General features: G+C 47.9%; 1 protein-coding gene across 1 annotated transcript in view; it reads right to left on the bottom strand.

Annotated features, from left to right (window-relative positions):
* Window positions 1-18,763, bottom strand: part of HIRA (histone cell cycle regulator) — a 75,260-nt gene that overhangs the window by 44,621 nt on the left and 11,876 nt on the right. Inside the window, exons 2-7 of the mRNA XM_037067346.1 lie at window positions 13,546-13,608; window positions 11,718-11,828; window positions 10,390-10,480; window positions 8,982-9,076; window positions 1,890-1,985; window positions 112-272 (exon numbers count right to left, since the gene is read on the bottom strand). Coding sequence (XP_036923241.1) covers window positions 112-272; window positions 1,890-1,985; window positions 8,982-9,076; window positions 10,390-10,480; window positions 11,718-11,828; window positions 13,546-13,608 — 617 coding nt within the window. The remainder of the gene's footprint in view (window positions 1-111; window positions 273-1,889; window positions 1,986-8,981; window positions 9,077-10,389; window positions 10,481-11,717; window positions 11,829-13,545; window positions 13,609-18,763) is intronic.

The raw sequence follows: 18,763 nt of genomic DNA, 5'->3' as shown, positions 1-18,763 counted from the left end.
TCTGCTCAGTCTGCTCAGGCCACTGGACTCTGCATTCACCCATAAGGTGCAGACTCCGTGCGTGGAGGCCAGGAAGGCTGCTGGGCCAAGCTCTCTAAGCTGTCTCATTACCTCATCAAAAGGCTTGGTGATGCTGGTCTCCAACTGCCAGTCCAGCGTCCTCCACACCTTCAAACTGCGGTCATCAGCTTGAGAGGCAATATATTTACCAACAGGGTCCCAGGTCAAGCCCTTTACCAAGCCAGAATGACCTCTCAGAGTAGCTAGAATTTCTGTGGAAAAAAAAATAGAGAGGTTGGGAAGATGCTACCTAGGGGAAAACAATAACTCTATATAGAAACATGAGCTACNTCAAAAGGCTTGGTGATGCTGGTCTCCAACTGCCAGTCCAGCGTCCTCCACACCTTCAAACTGCGGTCATCAGCTTGAGAGGCAATATATTTACCAACAGGGTCCCAGGTCAAGCCCTTTACCAAGCCAGAATGACCTCTCAGAGTAGCTAGAATTTCTGTGGAAAAAAAAAATAGAGAGGTTGGGAAGATGCTACCTAGGGGAAAACAATAACTCTATACAGAAACATGAGCTACAGCCCATGGGCTATGGAATGGCCAGCCCGGAGAAGGAACTTCAGGAGTACACCCTGGCCAGCGCCACCCCTGGGCACAGGCGCAAGAGCTCCCTCATCTGATTTCCACCAAGACAAAACCCATCTGAAGAAATGACTGCACCAAGGAGGGTGGGCATCACGATTTCCCTTCACTCACAGCTAACACTTGTGGGTTGAGGCTGAACGTGCCCCTGGAGGGGCAGGCAATCAGGGGCCCAGGCTTGGGCTGGAGCCAGAGCCAAAATCTGCCCCTTTATCTTGTCTGTAGCTGGTGATCTTGCCTGTGGCTTGCCTTTCTGGACTGAAGTCCATGCTCACCTGGGCTGTGACATGGGCATTTCTTTCTTTTTTTATTTTTAGATTTTTTAAATTTTAATTTTAATTTAATTCTTGTTCAAGTACAGTTTTCTGTCTTATATTCCCAGCCCTGCCCCTCCCCCCAACATGGGCATTTCTGATGCCAACCTCCCTGGTGGCTCTGGGGACTGGGTGCTACTCTGAGTCCTCTGTAAGTCACTGCTGAGGAAAAAGTGTGAGACAGGACCTCCTAGACAGCTGCAACTTACATGTTATCCAGCCTCTAAATCTGCCACTTGGTGGCCAGGTTGAGGGTCCCTAAACATACTGGTGGCTTACAGAGAGAAACTGACTTGGAGCAAATGCATGGACAATGCTTTTGGTCCACGAGGAAAACACAGTCCAGATACAAAGCAGGAGCATAAGAAGTATCTTACTAGTTATAAACTGCAGTGCTATGTGGGTCATGACATATGCCACGACTTCAAACACATTACTAAGAAAAATTAATCTTTTACAAAACTGGATTTGTTAGCCTGCATCTACTCAAGGGTGCCACAGAGGTGGCCACTGAGCTGAGGCCAGGGCCCAGTGGAGGAAGGGCCACCCTTGAGGGCACTCGTGTGGAGGTGCCAGGAGGCATGTGCAAGCACAGGACAGATGGGAGTGTCAGGGCAAGCCAAGCACAAGCTGGGCAAGGTCCCCAACTCCGCTGTCAATGTACCACACTCACGTTTGTGGCACATCCACGTTAGCCCTCAGTCACTAGTTTTCTTTAACATAAACCTCTTTAAAACCTTAAACAAATGTAACCGATAAAGAAAAAAGAACTGAATTACTGACAAGACACATGAATCCCTGTCCACTGTGAGAGACATGATGCCACCAGCCAAACGAGACAGAGCCCGACCCCCTAGACACGGACAGCTGGCCCCAACGATGAGCAACCCACTCCTGCCGCCACCCAGCCAGAGGTGGCCCCGACCTGGGAACTTCACTGCATTCCAGATGACGACAGTGTTATCCACGCTGCACGAGGCCAGCCAGGCGTCATGGGGAGACCACGCTACGTCCATCACATCTGGAAGACAGAGGGCTGGCGGTGAGTCTCTTACCTGGCGTGCAGACTTGGCAAGGGGGCACGCAGTAACATGACACCCCGTCTGCCAGCTGGGCCCCAGCCCCTGGTATCGTGTCTGAGACTTGACCCAAGACTATCACCACTCCCCTTCTCGTAACCAATCTGAAAAACTTCCCCACTTAGGGTTTTCAACTGGTCGTAAAATCTGAAGCATCTAACTGATCCCGCCCTACTCCTTCCACACATGAAGCAACTGAGGGCACGGCCGAGGGCCTGGTGCCTGTGGCACTGCACCCACATGTCGGAACCACGGCTGCTAACCACTGGACCCGCGGCCCGGGCCCTCTCCTCAACCCCGCCGAGCTGGCTTCTCCCATCCCACCCCGGGCCTCCCCACACAGCCTGTGGGCGTTGTAGGTCCAGCACTTAGCAGAACGCTGGGCACTCGGTCAGAGCTAATAGCTGCTGGCTAACTGAATGCTGCTGGCAAGGTCGTCTTCAGACCCTTTTCCTCATGAACCAGGTGTCCTCTCCAAGGCCCTGACAGGAGGACGCCTTCCCTGTGGAGTCCCCCCCCACAGTTAATCCCACTCCTCTTTTTGTGACTCAGTGTCCACACATGTGAAATGAGGACTGAAAAAGGCACCTCTCCTCAGAGGGTTACATGCAAGAAACTGCCATAGGACAGTGTCAGGCACACACACCACGGCAGCCACAAAGGTCGACCGTGTGGTCACGGCGCCCATCTCACGGTGCAGGTGTGACTGACAGGCACAGTCTTACCCGACGGTTGTGACCTCAGGGCCTGATGCAGTGCTACGTGTGCAGAACAGCTGGTGAGGTGAGGAAACGGGAACGCAGCAGCAAGTTAATAGCTATCGAGTCCTCTCCTCACAGGCTTTTAAAAAGAAGTGTAAGCAAAACAGAGCTTCCACTGTGCTGTTTTTCTAGTTTTTAAAGCAACCTTTAGTGGCAGCTTGATGAGACTTTTCCACACTGTACTAGTCTTTGTATTTCACGCTGCATTTAATATTCTACTAGTGTATGTGATCTTCAGGGCTTCTTGGGATTTGTTCTGCATTCTATGTCACCGAGAGCATTCATAAACGGACCTAATTTAACAATGAACTTTGACTGGGTTCCAGTTTTTTGTGCCCATGAGCACACGTGTATATGTTACTCTCCACACCCTGGATCGTTTCTTTGAGACAGATATCCCAAAGTGGGAATCTGGGAAGAAGACCTGAACGTCTTCCTAAGTCTGGAACCTCTTAGAACTGTAGACTGCTGTTCAAAGACCTCACACTTCTCTAAGCAGAATGTCCTTTTCAAGACTCCCACATCAACTTGGGGATTATGATCTTTTCCCTTCTAACTTATTAAGTACATTGTTATATTTTCAATTTGATTTTGTTAGTAGTAAGAGTGGAGGTTTCCCCATCTGCCTAGACTGTCCTGTCCTTGGGCGGCTCCGCTCCTGGCTTTGTCAAGCTCTCCTGTGCAGCGATCCAATAAACCCAGGACTGAGAACCTCCTCTAGGAGCTTCGAGTCCAGGAGGGCAGGCATGTGAACCTCAGCACTCACTGTGGTACCTAAATCCTAGAGCACAGAAGCGGTCAGCTGGGAATCCAGAAAAGAGAAGCGATTTTCCCTGCCATTTCCACGGACTATTGATACTGCAGGCATGAGCTGCAAATTCCACCCGTTGATCTTCCTCTATTGCAGGAGGTTTATGTAGTAAAGTCTGTTATGCTCCTTTGTGACATCTTTTATTTCTGTTAATCTGGGAAGACATTCCCTCTACTAGAGGTTTGATACATACTCAATTCTGTTTTCCCCTGCTTTAATTATTTAGAATGTTTCTCTCTTTAATACCCAGAATTTATTTTGGTGTATGCTGTATTAGTGAGGCTCTAATCACTTCCCCTTTACCCACAAATTGCTAATGGTTACTCTACCCCAATGGGGAATAATCCTTTCTCTCCACTATTGATAAGTGATGCCACCTTCATGACATGCCAGGCTCTTAGGTACCATGCAGCCTACTCCAGTGTTGTTAGTTTTACCCGGAAACTCATGCTGTGACAAACACTGTAGCTTTGAATGATTTCTTGCACACTGCTAAGTTCCGAATAAATCCACATGTGACATAATTTTCTCCCTACACCTCAGTTTTGCAGCTTCTGTTTTAAAACCCTACTACCCACTTTCCTTCTCCTTGCAGATTCCACACACCCGACACCCTCCGTACACCTGAAGGTTTTTTTAGTCATTGTCATTCCTGCCAACACTGCCATCATCATTCTTAGTGATTCCAAGAGGATGATTCCCTAACACCTAAGGTTCTTGGATCCTTAAATCCCTCCTCTCCTCCAATGACCTTGGCTTCCACTACTATCTCAGCCACTCATTTCCATGGTCATGCCCTGAGTCCCTCCCTGGTCTCAATTCCAACCCTTCCATGCTCTTCCACCAATTTGGTGCTTATGGCTCACCATCGACTCCAATGGTTCTTTCAGGTGCTAAGACCCACTTTGATGCTACAGGCCTTCCACTGTCTGTCTCCATCTCCAGCTCAGAGTCTACCAACCATCCATCAGCTCCACCATCCCTTCTGCTCTTCTCCTGTATCTTCATAGGTACCTGACAAATCCCAACCCAGTTCCATCTGGCTCTGCCCTCTTCTTGGTCTTTCTTGAACTCCTCCAATTAGGCTTTCACTCAGCTACACTAACATGAACTACACTTGCCAAGGCCTCCTGTAGCCTCTATGCTGTCAAGTTCAATGGTTAATCCTCACTCCTCACTTGACCTTAGGCAATGTGTGACACGTTGCTTAATCCCTTTTCTTTCAAACACTCTCTAAATGGCTTTTTCAAACACTATTCTAAATGGCTTCTGTATTTCGGCCTCTTTTCCTGGTTCTTCATCTCCCCAAATCCCAGGCTCCATCCTTGGCCTCTGTTTCCACCTGCACTTCTCCCCTGTACTTAAGACTCACATATCCAAATGCCTACGCAGCAGGTCCACTTACATGGCTGCCAGGTGCTGCAAACAGCACCTCCAAACCCAACTCCTAAACATTTCCCCCAACAAACATTTCTGTCCCACCCACACACCTCCCATCTCAAGTAATGGCAGCTGCATCTTTTCCATTGTTCAGGCCACATTCCAGTTGCGACTGGAATGCCTCTGCTCATCTCACACTCCACATTCCATCGACCAGAAAATCTGCATCTTACCATTTCTCCTTACTTTCACCATTAAGACGCAGGTCCAAACGGTTCCTGTCTCTCATCTAGACTGTCAAGAGCCTCCTCATTGGTCTCCCTGGTCTGCCCTGTAGATCCCCACAATATGAATTCCGTACAGCTGCCACAGGCCTCCCCACTCCTCTGCTCACAACCCTGCCTAGCCTTCCTGTCTCACTCAGAGAACAGCCCTCACCATAACCCACGCTCTCTACCTCTCTCACTCTCTACCCTTGCTCCTGTGCTTCCCTGACCACACCAAGCACATGTCCACCCCAGGGCTGTTGCCCTGGCTGTTCCCTCGGCCTGGACGGCTCTTTGGAAGACCACACAGCTGCCCCTCACCCCCATAGGGTCTCTCCGTGGATGGAGCCTTCTCAGGGAGGCCCTCCTTGAGCACCCCAGGTTGAACGGCACCCACCCCATTTTGCCCCCTGGCACTTCTCTTTTAGCTTCTCACAGGACTAGTTCAATATCTGTCTCTCCCGCAGGGATGCAAACCCTGGGGTAGAACAGCACCTGGGATATACAAGGTGCTCAATTAATGTTTGTTAAATAAATAATAAATATGAATTTGGAAGAAAAAATGAAGTCTTTATTTTTCAGTTAATCTTTCCATTTATGATGAAGTGGTCAATCTTTATCTTTCAAAGGGGTCTGTAGTTTAAGTCTTCTAGATCTCATACACTTCTTGGTAAAATTATTCCTGAGTATTTATAATCTTTTATCCTACTTTATGAGAGTTCTTCCTCTATCATTAGATATTCTAATAGGCTATTACCAGCGAAAAATAAATAATTAAAATTTTTTCCTTATATGAGACCAATTGAGTAACTCATTTTCATTGGTCCTAAGTGCTTTTCACTGCTATATAAGTTCAAAGAGCTTTATTCCTTTAATTTTCTTGACACACAACACCATCCTCACATCATTTCATTTTTGTCTACTTCTGATTTCTGTTTCACTGTATCGCAAAAATTTCAAAGTGACAAATTAAATCTTTTCTCAATATAAATGGGAACAAGGCTCAACTGTGAATTATAACATTTGCCATTGGTGTGAAAAAGAGAAGGGACTCTATCCTGTTAGGAAAATAACTTTCTATGGTAATTTCTTAAAAAGCATTTTTATTAGAAATTGATGCTGAGTTATCTAACATTCCTTTCAGAATACCTCATCAGACGACTTTTTTTTCTCATTTAACCTCCTAGTATATTGTTATATTAATACATTTTCTTTACACAAAATTCTTCCACCATAAATCATATTTAGTCAAAATGAATGTTTTCAAATTTGTGAGTATTGTGTTTCTGACTTTTCTTTTTTTCTTTTTAAAATATTTTATTTATTTACCTTTAGAGGGGAAGGGAAGGAGAGAGGGAGAGAAATATCAATGTATGGTTGCCTCTCGTGCGTCCCCTCCTGGGAACTGGCCTGCAACCCAGGCATGTGCCCCGACTGGGAATTGAACCGTGATAGTCTGGTTTGCAGGCCCGTGCTCAATCCACTGAGCCACACCAGCCAGGGCTGACTTTTCTATCTTTATTCATATTTCCCTATGCTTTCATTTCACTGTTATTTTTATGAAGTTTGGAAACAGGGCTATAGCTTCCTTTAAAGAACAAGTATTTCTATGTTCCAGAGTAACTACTCTTAAAAGCTTAAAACAACACACCAAAAAATTATTTAGGCTCAGGAACCATTTCTGAAGGTAGCTTCCAACTTCTTCATTGGTTTCTACTTTGTTCTGTTTTTCCTAACCTTATGGCACCAATTTCGAAAACTTACGAACATTACATTTTGCACTCTTTGATGATATTCTTCCTCTAGGTTAAATGTTTTTCTAGACCTTTACTTCTGTTTTCACCTAGGTTTTCTTTCCCACCCTGTTTAAATATGCCAAGTATATCTTTTTCACATTTTGCTTTCAGAGACCCACTGCTTACTATCCATCCATTTATTTCTTTTCTTTTATAGAGTCTGTTTTTTTTGTTTTTGTTTTTCTAAATTTTCAGAGAGAAGGGAAGGTAGAGACAAAGAGAAGAGAAACATCGATGAGTGAGAGAAACACTGACTGGTAATCGATCCAGCGACCGTTCAGTTCACTGGCCGGCACCCAAACCACTAAGCCACACTAGCCAGGGCCATTTATTTCTTTTTCACTGACCTTTTTCTTCTTAAATGGTTCCACCCACACTTACTACCTAGACCACTGAATGAGAAGTGGCAGGTACCCCTACTCAAGGTGGGCAACCCTACCTGGCTGGTAAAGGAGAACCCTGGGCTACTGGACCAGAAGAAAAGTCAAGGTTATGGATCAGCCTGAGTCTCAGGTTAGGAACCCCATAAAAGTTCTCACTGAGGCCGCACCCCATGCTTGGATACCCGCACAGACACATGCACCAAAGTTCCAGAAGCCCACCAGATTTCACTGTGAACAGCTGAGCAACAGCAAGATTAAGTACCCATTTTTACTGTTATCAACAATAACACAACACTACTGTTAGCTTTCGCAAATTTAGAATTAATCTGGTCACCCAAAAGGTGGTCTTGCAGACATTTTAAAGTGTCTGCAGGGTATTTGCTGGGCTTATACTGCCAATGGATTATAGCTGACGCCTTCTAAACGCTTCACTTCTGCCCCATCTTTCCCCAGAGTTCCAGGCTCAATTCCAACAGTCTTTTGACTCACCCCCTAACTAAGCACATCCCACACTGAACTGGTGTACATCCCCATAAGCCTACTGTTCTTATGGTCTCAGTAGAGGACACCACTGGCTATTTAGGCACCCAGCTTGGTATCTCCCTCACCCCTCCCCTTGCTCTGTCCTAAGAATTTCCAAAATCAGTCTCTTCCTCTGTATCTCAATTATCATAGGCCTAGTCCAGGCCCTTGAAGTTTTCATCGGAACCACTGAAACAACCTTCTTTCCCCAATAACTGTCTTTTAATGGCTCCCTGTCTCTCCCGTGACAAAGGACACCCCCATTTATAGGGAGCACGGGCCTTCCATAACCTGGTTCCTGCACAATCAGCCAGCCCCACTCCGTGCTGCTTCCTGCCTTATGTGTAAAGACCTGACAGTGGTGAAATGCTGCCAACTCATCATACACAGCAAACCTCTCTTGCTTTTGCTGGGTTCCCCGCCTGGGCGGCCATTCCTGGGCTAGAACACAGGCTTTCCGAGGTCAGACTAAGTTGTTGTATTCACTGTGGTATCCCTGGCACCCAACCAAGTGTACAGTGCATGGTTTAAGTCTGCTATTGACTGACCTTCCTCCTCTTCAGTCCAAATTGGTAAAGTGTTTCTTTCCATTCCAAGTCTATTTATAACACTTTGCAAACATACTTGAAGTCAAGTAAAAAACTTTTCATTGGACCCCTGTGTTCTAGTTTCTGTGGAATAAATAAAGTGTGCTTACGGACTTAGTGATCCACTGATGAAGGTAGTGATTCAGTTCACCAGGATAAACAGCAGAACGTGGGGAGTTCTACATTAAAGATATAAACATATACCCCATGAGGGCAGGAGTGGGGACCCTGAATGCAGCTGGAGGCAGGCAGTGGGGACAGTGACTGCACAGACCTTGGGGGACAGACAGGGTGTGACCGATGGTGATGGGGAGGATGACCCAGACACAGGGCTGCTTTAAGGACCAAATCAGTCCACAGGGGTTGTGGAGGTGCTGCTGCTGGTCTCGGACAGCTGCCAGGGCCGCCCACCCAACAGGCAGCCCCACTCACCGCCTGAGTGACTCCGGAGGATGGAGACACATCGCCACTGCTCCACATTGGCAAGCTTACCACTGGAGCCGAAGACGGTGCTGGGGCCAATGTACCTGTGTGAAAGAGGAGTCAGAAAGGCGCTCCAGGAACGCTCCGCACACTGCACAGAGAAGCTTACTGCAGCACGGCTTAACATGGCAGACAGAACAAAGCAAAAACAGACAATGGCTGGAAAGCACCTAACTGCTTAACAGCAGGAGCTGACTAGGAATATTACTTGCACTTGATGAACTACTAGTACACAGCCATCAAACTTGTGGTAAAAGACTATCTATTGCACAGGAAAAGGTTCACAGTAGATAATTAGGTGAGAGAAGCAGGCCACAGGACAGAATATGTAATGAAAAAATTGCATGTATGCATGGAGAATGTATCAGAAAGAAACACACAAAAATACCAAAATATTTGCCATAGCTTTCTTTAGGTGGTGGGACTGTGACACTTTTCTTTCATATTTTTTCAGTATTCCAAATTATATACCAAATATTATTTATGTTGGCCAAAGCAGCAAAATCAACAGTATTTTTGAAGCCCTCTTGTAATGAATTGAAGGCCTCTGCCTTAAGACCTGAGGCAGAGAAAGCACTTGAACCAGGGGTACTAGTTCTTGCCATTTGCTCCTGGGGAGGTGGCGTCCACACTGCGGAGGCACAGTGCCCCCTTTAATAGCCTCACTCCAGCAGAACTCTTCACCAACCCACAGGAAGAACTTCCTGAGACAGCTGAGTGGACAGCGTGCCTCTGCTCTCAAAGCCAGGGGCATGGGGCCGCTCTGGCTGAGCAGCAGGGTAAGTCTGAGTCCCCAGCTTGACTGGCCCCTGGGCCACCTGGGGTGCTGGCTATGGAAGAGTCCCAGGACCCACCCTGAGAGACTCTGTTTAGGTGTAAAGGAAAAGAGTTTTACAGGTGATGGTTGGTTCAACACTGGCACAGGGAAAGGGCTTTCGAATGGGGACTCCTTAGAGGTCGGAATGAGGCTGACGGAAAATGAGGGCAGGCTCTGGATTCCCCTGCCCAGATTCCATCAAAGCACCTTGACTTTTAACCACACTGTATGCTGGGAAATTCCACTTGAAGAACAAAACAAACAAAGCCACCAATGTCAGCGTTGGAAGGGATTTACCCTTCCTTTTCAGGTGGAAACCCTGCAGCCCTGCAAGGGACAGCGGAGCAGGTTACTAGGGAGCTGGGTGGCCTTCCAACTCCCTGGTCAGGCCTCAGCTGCTCCTGGCCTACGTGTGCTTCTTACTCCCTATGAAATTGGGACTCTGGGGACTTCAGTGCTAGGGTAGAGAAAGTGACTGTGATAAAGACCAGCAAAAAAGCTTCTAAGAATAAAATGTGAAGAAAGGAAAATGATGCTTACGTAGCCCGCTTCCACACCATAATCAGTTTGTCATCTCCCCCAGAAGCTAAATACATCCCACTGTTTGACCACCGCACACAGTTCACACATGCTGGGAAGAAAAAGAAACAGGGTGATGAAAATCCAACAGTTATGCCCATTTATTTTATGCAGAGTTTGGCAAGATGCAAAGGGTTTTATAAAATCCAATCTGTCTAATCTATTCAAGGCATCTACTGTGTGAGAGCCCTAGACGAACGATTCAGTTTCAGCACTAACCTTCTTGTGCTATAATAATAAATGAACAGAATAGAGTCTGGAGGAGGAAAGGCTACGTAACCGGGGAAGTGTTAGTGCTGGGTGAAACAGTCAAGAGGAGGAGGCTCGTTTCCATGAAAACTGGTAAACACCTCAAAGTCATCACTTAAAAAGGGCTGTCTAATGACGAGATGTATTTCTGAACAGGGACAACTCTTGATAGGAAGGCATGAGCTAAACAGGCCGAGGTGCCTTCTCCAGAGCTTTCAGAGAGCAGCTTGGTAAAATGTAAAACTGACTTCATTCTATCCGTCAGCAATTAAATTCAGATTTTCCAAACTTGTCAGCACTGCATGTTGGGAGACCCTGCACTCGTCCACTGAGACCAACAGAAATCCCCCTCTGCCCTCCAGTTGGGCTGGAGCCTCTGAGAGCACTCACAGCCCAGCCTCTGGGGGCCCTGCAACATGAGGGGCACTATCTGAGTTGTGGCCCCCACCTGGCCTGTGGGTGACTTGCGCTCCGAGTTGGAGGATGCCGAGAGACATGTTGAGAGAGCAAGAACACACAGTAAAGGAAGGGGATGTAACTGTTAATGGAGCATCGCAGGGGAAGCAGCTAGGTTGGAACCCAGAGCCAGGTACAGTCACCCTGATGCTTAGGGGCAGGGGGGAAACTAATGGCACTAACGCAGGAAAGGAAACCACAGCACTGTCCAGGGTCCTGGCAGAGGGCCTCCGAGTGACAGTGGCAATCTGAGACATTTGGTAAGTTGTCTTTTATGCACCCTTCCCCAGAACCCTACTGCTTCCAGGTCGCTGGCCCCAAAGCCCCATGGAATCAGGCAGTAACGACTCATGAGCAGGAAATCACCAGAGGTACCTGCAGACTGTCCAAAGATGGTTCTGTGGGCGGGCCGAGTCTTCTGCCGAATAACTCACCCAGGTGTGCAGCCAACATCTGTGCCTTCAGACAGCAGGCCGAGGGGAGTTACCGCCGCACGGGGCCTTATCTTTCTAATTACAAACACATGTGCTAACCTTGGGCACTCTGCCAACACGAAAAGCCTGCAAAGGGCCACTCTGTAATACCTAAGTGATTGTCCATCTGGCAAAGCATCTTGGGAATATTTTCATCCTTCTCGTCATCCTCCTGGAGGACTGGAGACATATTCCAGATCACAACCTTCCCAGAATCCTGTCCTGGAATGAAAGGGAAGAAATAACTCAATGTGCAAGGAGTAGACAATTAACTATGAGACACAGCCCTCACTAAAGTTTTCATAAATCATAATTGACTAGATTGGAGGAGACTGAATTTGAATTACTAATGTAAGTTACAGAGACGATGAAGAAAAACTAGTGCTGATGGGGATTCAGAAAGTGTGGATTTAGCACTATGCTGAGGCCAACCTAAGTTTATGAAAAGAACTCTGGACTAGAATCAGGTAGGGATGGAGCTCTGATCTGGCTTCTAACATGGATCCACCAGGGTCCCCTTGAAGGTCCTTGTTCCTGCCCAGGACATAGACCCCTCCTCTGTAAATGAAGAGGCTGGAAAAGCCCATGTCCTAGCACACTTTCAGGTCTACACACAGGCTCCCTAGCAACCAAGGAGAACAGGTCAGTCCCTGCCAGGGCTTCCCTTCCTTTTCAGGTGCTGCCTGGAGCCCATGGCTATTCTCACAGCTGACTGGATGCTTTGAGACCCAAGTCTGAAATGTGCCTGAAACACTGAAAAGGTGCTCCTTACCTTACCTGCCCTTTGCCATCATCTACAGATGAGGGGGTCATAAGCTAATGGAGTACTGAGCTAAAAAAATATACCCATGCATTTTAGTAATGATTCCTCTTTCTGAGATTTCCATTATTGATAACTAACAAAAGTCTAGTCCCTCCTTAACTTTCTGTTACAGAGGGGCAAAAACCAATAAATGCCTGCATATAGACATGTCAAAATTACCATAGGTATGCCTGCATCTGCCTCTTGGCCAATATAAAAATATTTCCTAATCAGCTCTCCTAGAGCTTGCTACGCCAAGTAGGTCAGGAAGATGTGCCACTTCTTGTGGATGAGAGAAACCTGTCATCCCAGCTAAGTGGCCCTAGGGGATGCCTGTGGGTACCTCTTGGGTGCAACCCACAGCCCAGCAGGAAGGAGATCAAGGCTTCCCTGCAAGCCCCTGGAGCAGGAAGTCTGCAAACAACCTGCCCTGCAGTACCTGGCAGCAGGACCTGGAACTCACAGGGGCACTCTCTAAGCCCTGTCCCGGGAGGCCTCAGCCAGAGGAGGGCCCTGCTTTGGAGACTGGGCTCTCTGGGAACACTGTGTGCATCTTGGTGTCCCGGCCTCAAAGTGACTATGTCTTTCCAAACAGAGTTGTAACTGCAGTACTGCAGCAGACACTGGATAAAACATACCAACAATACCACGGATCATATTTTCAAATGGTGTGCACATTTACACTTGCCCTCTAACCCAGCTGAACTCCTTTGAGCTCAGAGAATGGGCCTACTAACTACATGACTGACTCTGGAGGTTAACCATCTCTTCTCCCCTTTCAGATGAGAAAACAATGCCAAAAACAAGATGAGAAGCAAGAGTCCTCGCCTCTGGGGCTTTGTCTATGAGACTGCCTGCCACTCTCCACAGTTAATAAGCTTGGTCTCAGACATGCAAATTGATTTTAATATTAACCCAATAAACAGAAATTAGAAAAATAAAGCTGCTTCCAAAATATATAAAGAGAGCACACTCTAGTATGAAAAAAATATTTTGATGTAATTTGTTCAGACTTAAAACTGAGTCACAACCATACCGAAAACAGCAAATATTTTCTCTATGCCTCAAAGGGTAACTAGGAGAGGCAGAGCTGGTTGGCAGGGTCGTGAACATTCCCCTGTTATCCCATGAACATACCTTGTCCTCCAGTTGCGAACTTGGTCCCGTCAGGGTGAATATCAACTGAAAAAATTGGCTTGCCTGGAAACAAACAAACAAAAAAAACCACACAACATTGGTCTTGGCTTTTATTCACTGAAGAATAGCAACAGGCTCAAACTTTTAAAATATTGGTTATTCAAATAATGTCCCTATTCACTGATCCTAGAAAAAAATACTATCCTGCTAATAAATTACCTGTGAGTGAAGGTGGAGCAATCTAACTTGGAGGTATAAACTAATGGAAGACTCTCTAAGTGACCTTAAATAGCTGAAAGTCTAAAAGTGGGACAGACCATCCTGCCACTAGAGCTACTGAGCTCACAGCCTGCCCGGGCACTCACACAGAGGTCCACTGGTTAAGAGCCCAGTGCCTTCGGAGACGCGTGTTTGTAAAGGCTATTCGTGACAGCAGCTCTGAGTCATGGGGGCTATACACAGCCCGACATCTCCCCATCCCATGGGTCAGCCTGGACACGGGGAGCATGCCCTGGCTTTTCTGACTGTCTGAGAGCTGGGTGGGGCCAGTGATTGGCTGCAATACACTGCTTCCTTCATCATGCTTCTGCATTCAAAAAGCTCCCCAACCCCTACCCCATACATTTGTGCTGCGTCAAAATCCGTGGAGAGCGGGCCTTCTCGGCATCTCCCTTTGCCAACTCTCCTCCATGGTATGTGCCCTACATTCAACTAGATGTTCAGTCCCTCCAGGGGGAAAGGGCTATGGCACTAGCTCTTAGAGTCACCACAGTATCCTGTAAGGGCCCCAGCCTACAGTAGGAGCCCACGAAGCTGGATGGCTAGCTGGGTGGACCAGACTGGCAAAGGCACCATAAGAACCCAAAAGCCAGCAGATGGTGGAAGTAATTCTGGGGCCTGTGCCAGAGAACACGTGTCTAGCCCCCTGGTCTGCTCCAGGCTCCGAGTGCCACATGAGATCCGACAGTGCCACATCAATCACAGTCGAGTTCATCACCACATCAGCGGCTTCTAGCACCAGCCTGGTAAGTGGTAGCTCAGTAATATTTGTTCAGTGACAAATTAGATGGCATGACAATGAACTGAGCACAGCAACTGCTGATACAGACAAGGGGCTGTTGCCAAGTCTCTTGGTCAAGGATGCTATGCCTCTGTCACCCAAGGAGAGGTGGCACAGACACTAGGACAAAAGTTACCAGCTCTACAAGGTGGCAAATGTGGGCAGTGGCTGCCAAACAGCTGAAAGTCCTTCCAGGGCTCCCACCCAAGTGCTGAAAATCAATTGCTGGTACCCAGAAGGCAATGGCCCATATTGGCCCCAGGCAGCACCCAGCTTCCCTCACCTTTTTTTGGAGGGTTAGGGTTAGGACCACTCCCTTAGAGTCAAGTCAAGCATGAGTTTCCACATGACAAGGGGAAATGCGCCCCTCTTCTTATCGGTCATTACGTGGTAGGGGGTGGGGGACACGGCTGTGCAAACAGGTGCAAATACCCTATTTTGTCTCAGGGAGTTAAGTAGAAACCTCGGAAAGTTTGGAAATCACACCACATGTTGTTTCATACACAGCAGTTACTGAATCCAAAACATCAAAGGCTCTCACAACAAGCCACGTTAGCATCTCTATCCTGGTCTCTGAGCCCCTCGGTCACCTTCAGGCCCACACCAAGAGCCAGAGTTCTGTAATGACATACCAAGTTCAGCCAAGTAGCTGCTCACTGCATTCCTGGAGCACTGCAGTGTGCTCAAAGCTGTCCCAAACACACAAGAATTTCAGCCCTGGTCTGCTCTGGAATTTCATTCAAAGGACTCAATCGACAAGCCCCAACACAGCTTGGTTCTCTACAGGGCTCTGAAGGAGCCAGGCCCGGCAGTGAAGTGCACGCGCCAAGGCCTGAAGAGAAAGCCTGCCATGTATTCTTCACCCATCGATCACACAGACAGGGTAGGCACCATCACTCCCACCTTAAGCTTCAAGAGAGAACTCCAGAAAACTCTACAGAGTGAGCTAAAAATGGCAGGTGCTGAGAGCACAGGTGAGAAGGACTGAAAGTGCCCTAACTGGTCCTTCCCTGCATGAGCACTCAGGCCCAAGCTGGCCACCCACACCCTTCCTGGGCTTGGTGGCTGGCATGTGTGATAAACCAGAGCCCCACAGGCAGCTACTACAAATGTGTCACTCTTTCCCATGGGCTGAGGGCCTGGGAGGGAAGCAGCTGTGAAAAGGTAGGTTTCTTGCCCATTTGACTGGGAGGAGTGTCACACAGGAAAGCCTCAAGAAATGAGTAAGGACAATTAGGGCTGTGGGCCCAGCCTCAAGAGGTGTGTGGCACAGACACCTCCGCTCCAAAGGCTGTGCAGAATGGTGAAACCATGGCACCTGGTGTCAAGAACGAGGCGTGGAGTACTGCCAGGCACCAGAGAACAGTGACCAATGAGCACCACTAGGAGCCTTGTAAAATTCAAGAGCATATGTCTCCAAGTGTGATGAGGACAGTAGCAAGGGACACTTGACCCCATCGGTGCTGCCACCTCCACTTCTATAGCAGGCCAGCCCATGGAGGTGTCAGCCAGCCACTCCTTCCAGGGAACCAGAGCCATGCTGGGGTATGTCCTGTGGAGCTCTGCCTTTCCAAGGCCAGGCCCTCTGCTGCCTGACCCATGACGTGTTCTTGAGTATCTGACATGGCTCTCCAAACCTGCAGGCAGCACAGCCCAGGGCATGCTATAAATCTCACATGGTGCTCTGAGGTGAATACTAGAGGGAAACTGAGGCATGCAGAGAGGTTAACAATTGATGCCCAAGGCCACAGAGCTGCACGGTGGAGTCCAGGTATCTGGTTCGAGCCCATGGTGTTAAATACTGTGGTGTGTGGCCTCTCTTGAGCTGGGAGGTGGTGTTGCTGGAGCTGCTGAGAGGGTCAGGGTGACACCGCCTGTGGAAACCGATGCAAAGCTGGCTGGTGTAAAGCACACAAGGGAACACGAGTGATGGCGCACACAGGTGCAATGTGTCCTGATGGCCTGCGGGCTGGCCATGCTGAGCATCAATCACCTGGATACCTTGGTCCTGTGGGTCCCTGTGCTTCCCTCCCCTTGAATTTGTGTTGGTCGTTGTGACCCACTTTAACAGAATATCACAGAAGCAACACTTCTCCAGTTCCAGGGTTAAGCCTGAAGAAGGTCCAGCAGTTCAACACTGGCTCTCTAGAGAAAGCCAGTTGCAGTGTAAGAAGTTCGACTGCCCTGAGACCACCATGCTGAGAGGAGGCCAAGCTGGCCACATGGAGAAGTCGATGAACCCAGGTAACAGTGAGATCAAGGTCCCACCAGGGGACCCAAGATGAGCTGTTCCAGCTGAGCCATCCCAGCAGACCCGTGTAAAACCGAGATGAGCTACTGTGCCCTGACAGGTTTCAAAACCACAAACGAATAATAAAATGTGTTGTTTTTAAGCCAGCAAGTTTTGGGGTAGTTTGTTATGCAAGAGAGAACCCACAATGGCAATTCTTTCACTTTTCTGCTGAAGTCAACCTGCGTTGGGCATTTGTCATTTTAACCAAAACAGCAGGCCATCAGGGAGGAACATCCACCTAGTCCTCAGAACGCTAGTTAGTTCCTTAAGTCTAACATTGAGACATTGTATTATGTGTTCCTTCAAGAATACATCAAGTCACTCACTGTAGGTCACACTGCTCCTAACATGTACATGTTTCATATGTGAACACTTCCGGAATCAGGACCCACTTTGGTGGAAGATGTGGCTGGTACAGCCACCACCCTGGAGCTTTCACAGTGACGTGCCACAGAAGAGATGAGATCCGACAGTGGGCCTACACAAAGCCACCAACCAGCGGGGTGCTGGCTCTGTGCCTCCTTAGAGTACCAGGCCTTTCAGTCCCAAGGAAAACAGCAGCTCACATTGCCTCAGTGGGAACAGACCTCTTTTTCCAAAGGGCTCTTTGAGGGGGAGGTAAGGAAAGGGATGTTACGGCTGAACTACCCAGAGCTTTTCCTGTGGCGTAGCGTAAGGACAAAGATGAGCTCCCAACTCGCTCTAGCATTTGCCTTTCTTTGTATAGAGACAGAGCCAAAAGAAACAAACACACCCCCCATCCTCTAGATCACCAGGCAATCTCCTGTCCTCTGGGACAGCAAGGCCAGTATGCTCTCCCTGCACACCCACCAGCCCATTCTCCTTGGGGCTCTGCCTCCAGGTCACCCCTCCCAGCCCACCTTCCTGGCCCCCTTCTTAATCCACACGTAGTACCCTGCTGACACTCTCTCTACAGAGCCACACAGTTGGCCACTGTCTCCTCTCTGGCAGTTACCGACCTAATGCCTGCAGCATGAATGCTCTCCATCCGGTAGGAATAAGAATAAGCTATGGAGGCTCGGGTTCAACAGGGTGTGGTCCAGGGGCACCCGGCTGCACGCTGGGGAAGAGATGCCCAGAAGAGGTCCAAATGTGGAACTGAAACTCTGAGCAGACGGCACTGGCCAGAGAGGAAGGAGGGCACAGACAAGAGTAGCTGGCCCTCCCCATGGCCCCAAGACCTTTGGTGTGGACTCCCATCTCCAGGCCTTTACACTGGCCAGCTCACTGGGTATGTCTGATGGGAACATCCATGAGTACGTCCCACTGTAATGGAAGCCTGGGGAAGTAGAGGCCTCCGTCCACTGCGTGCTGCTCTGGAAACACATGCCTGCACAACCCGGTAACACTTGGTGTGAACAAAATTACAAAATGATATTAAAATATAAGGTGGATGTAAAAGACATGATCTTACATGTAGAAAACCCTAAAGGTTCCACAGAATAAACAAAGTTAGCAAAGTTGAAGGGTCTACAAGCAACAAACACCTGTTGCATTTCTAGATGTTAACAGTAAAACAGTAGAAGGTTAGTAAAGCAATTCTACTTAAAATCGAGTCAAAAAGAAAAATTACTAAGAAATAAACTTGACCAAGGGGGCCAAAACTTGTACACTGAAAACTAGAAAACACTGCTGGAAGAAATTAAAGAAGACACAAATAAATGAAAAGACAGCCTGTGTCCATGAATTAGAAGACTTCACATTCAGATGTTACTAATATCCAAAGCTCTACAGTTATAATATAATCTTATGAAAACTACAATGACACTTACTGCAGAAAAAAGAAAAATTCACCCTAAAATTCATATGGAATCTCAAGGGACCCCAAATAACTTAAAGAATCT

This window comes from Sturnira hondurensis, unplaced genomic scaffold (genome assembly GCF_014824575.4).
Source record: "Sturnira hondurensis isolate 20B ecotype Veracruz unplaced genomic scaffold, ASM1482457v3 Scaffold0017254, whole genome shotgun sequence".
In the NCBI taxonomy this organism is placed as follows: Eukaryota; Metazoa; Chordata; class Mammalia; order Chiroptera; family Phyllostomidae; genus Sturnira; species Sturnira hondurensis.
Note: the sequence above shows the minus strand (reverse complement) of the source record. Positions and strands in the feature narration are given on the sequence as shown.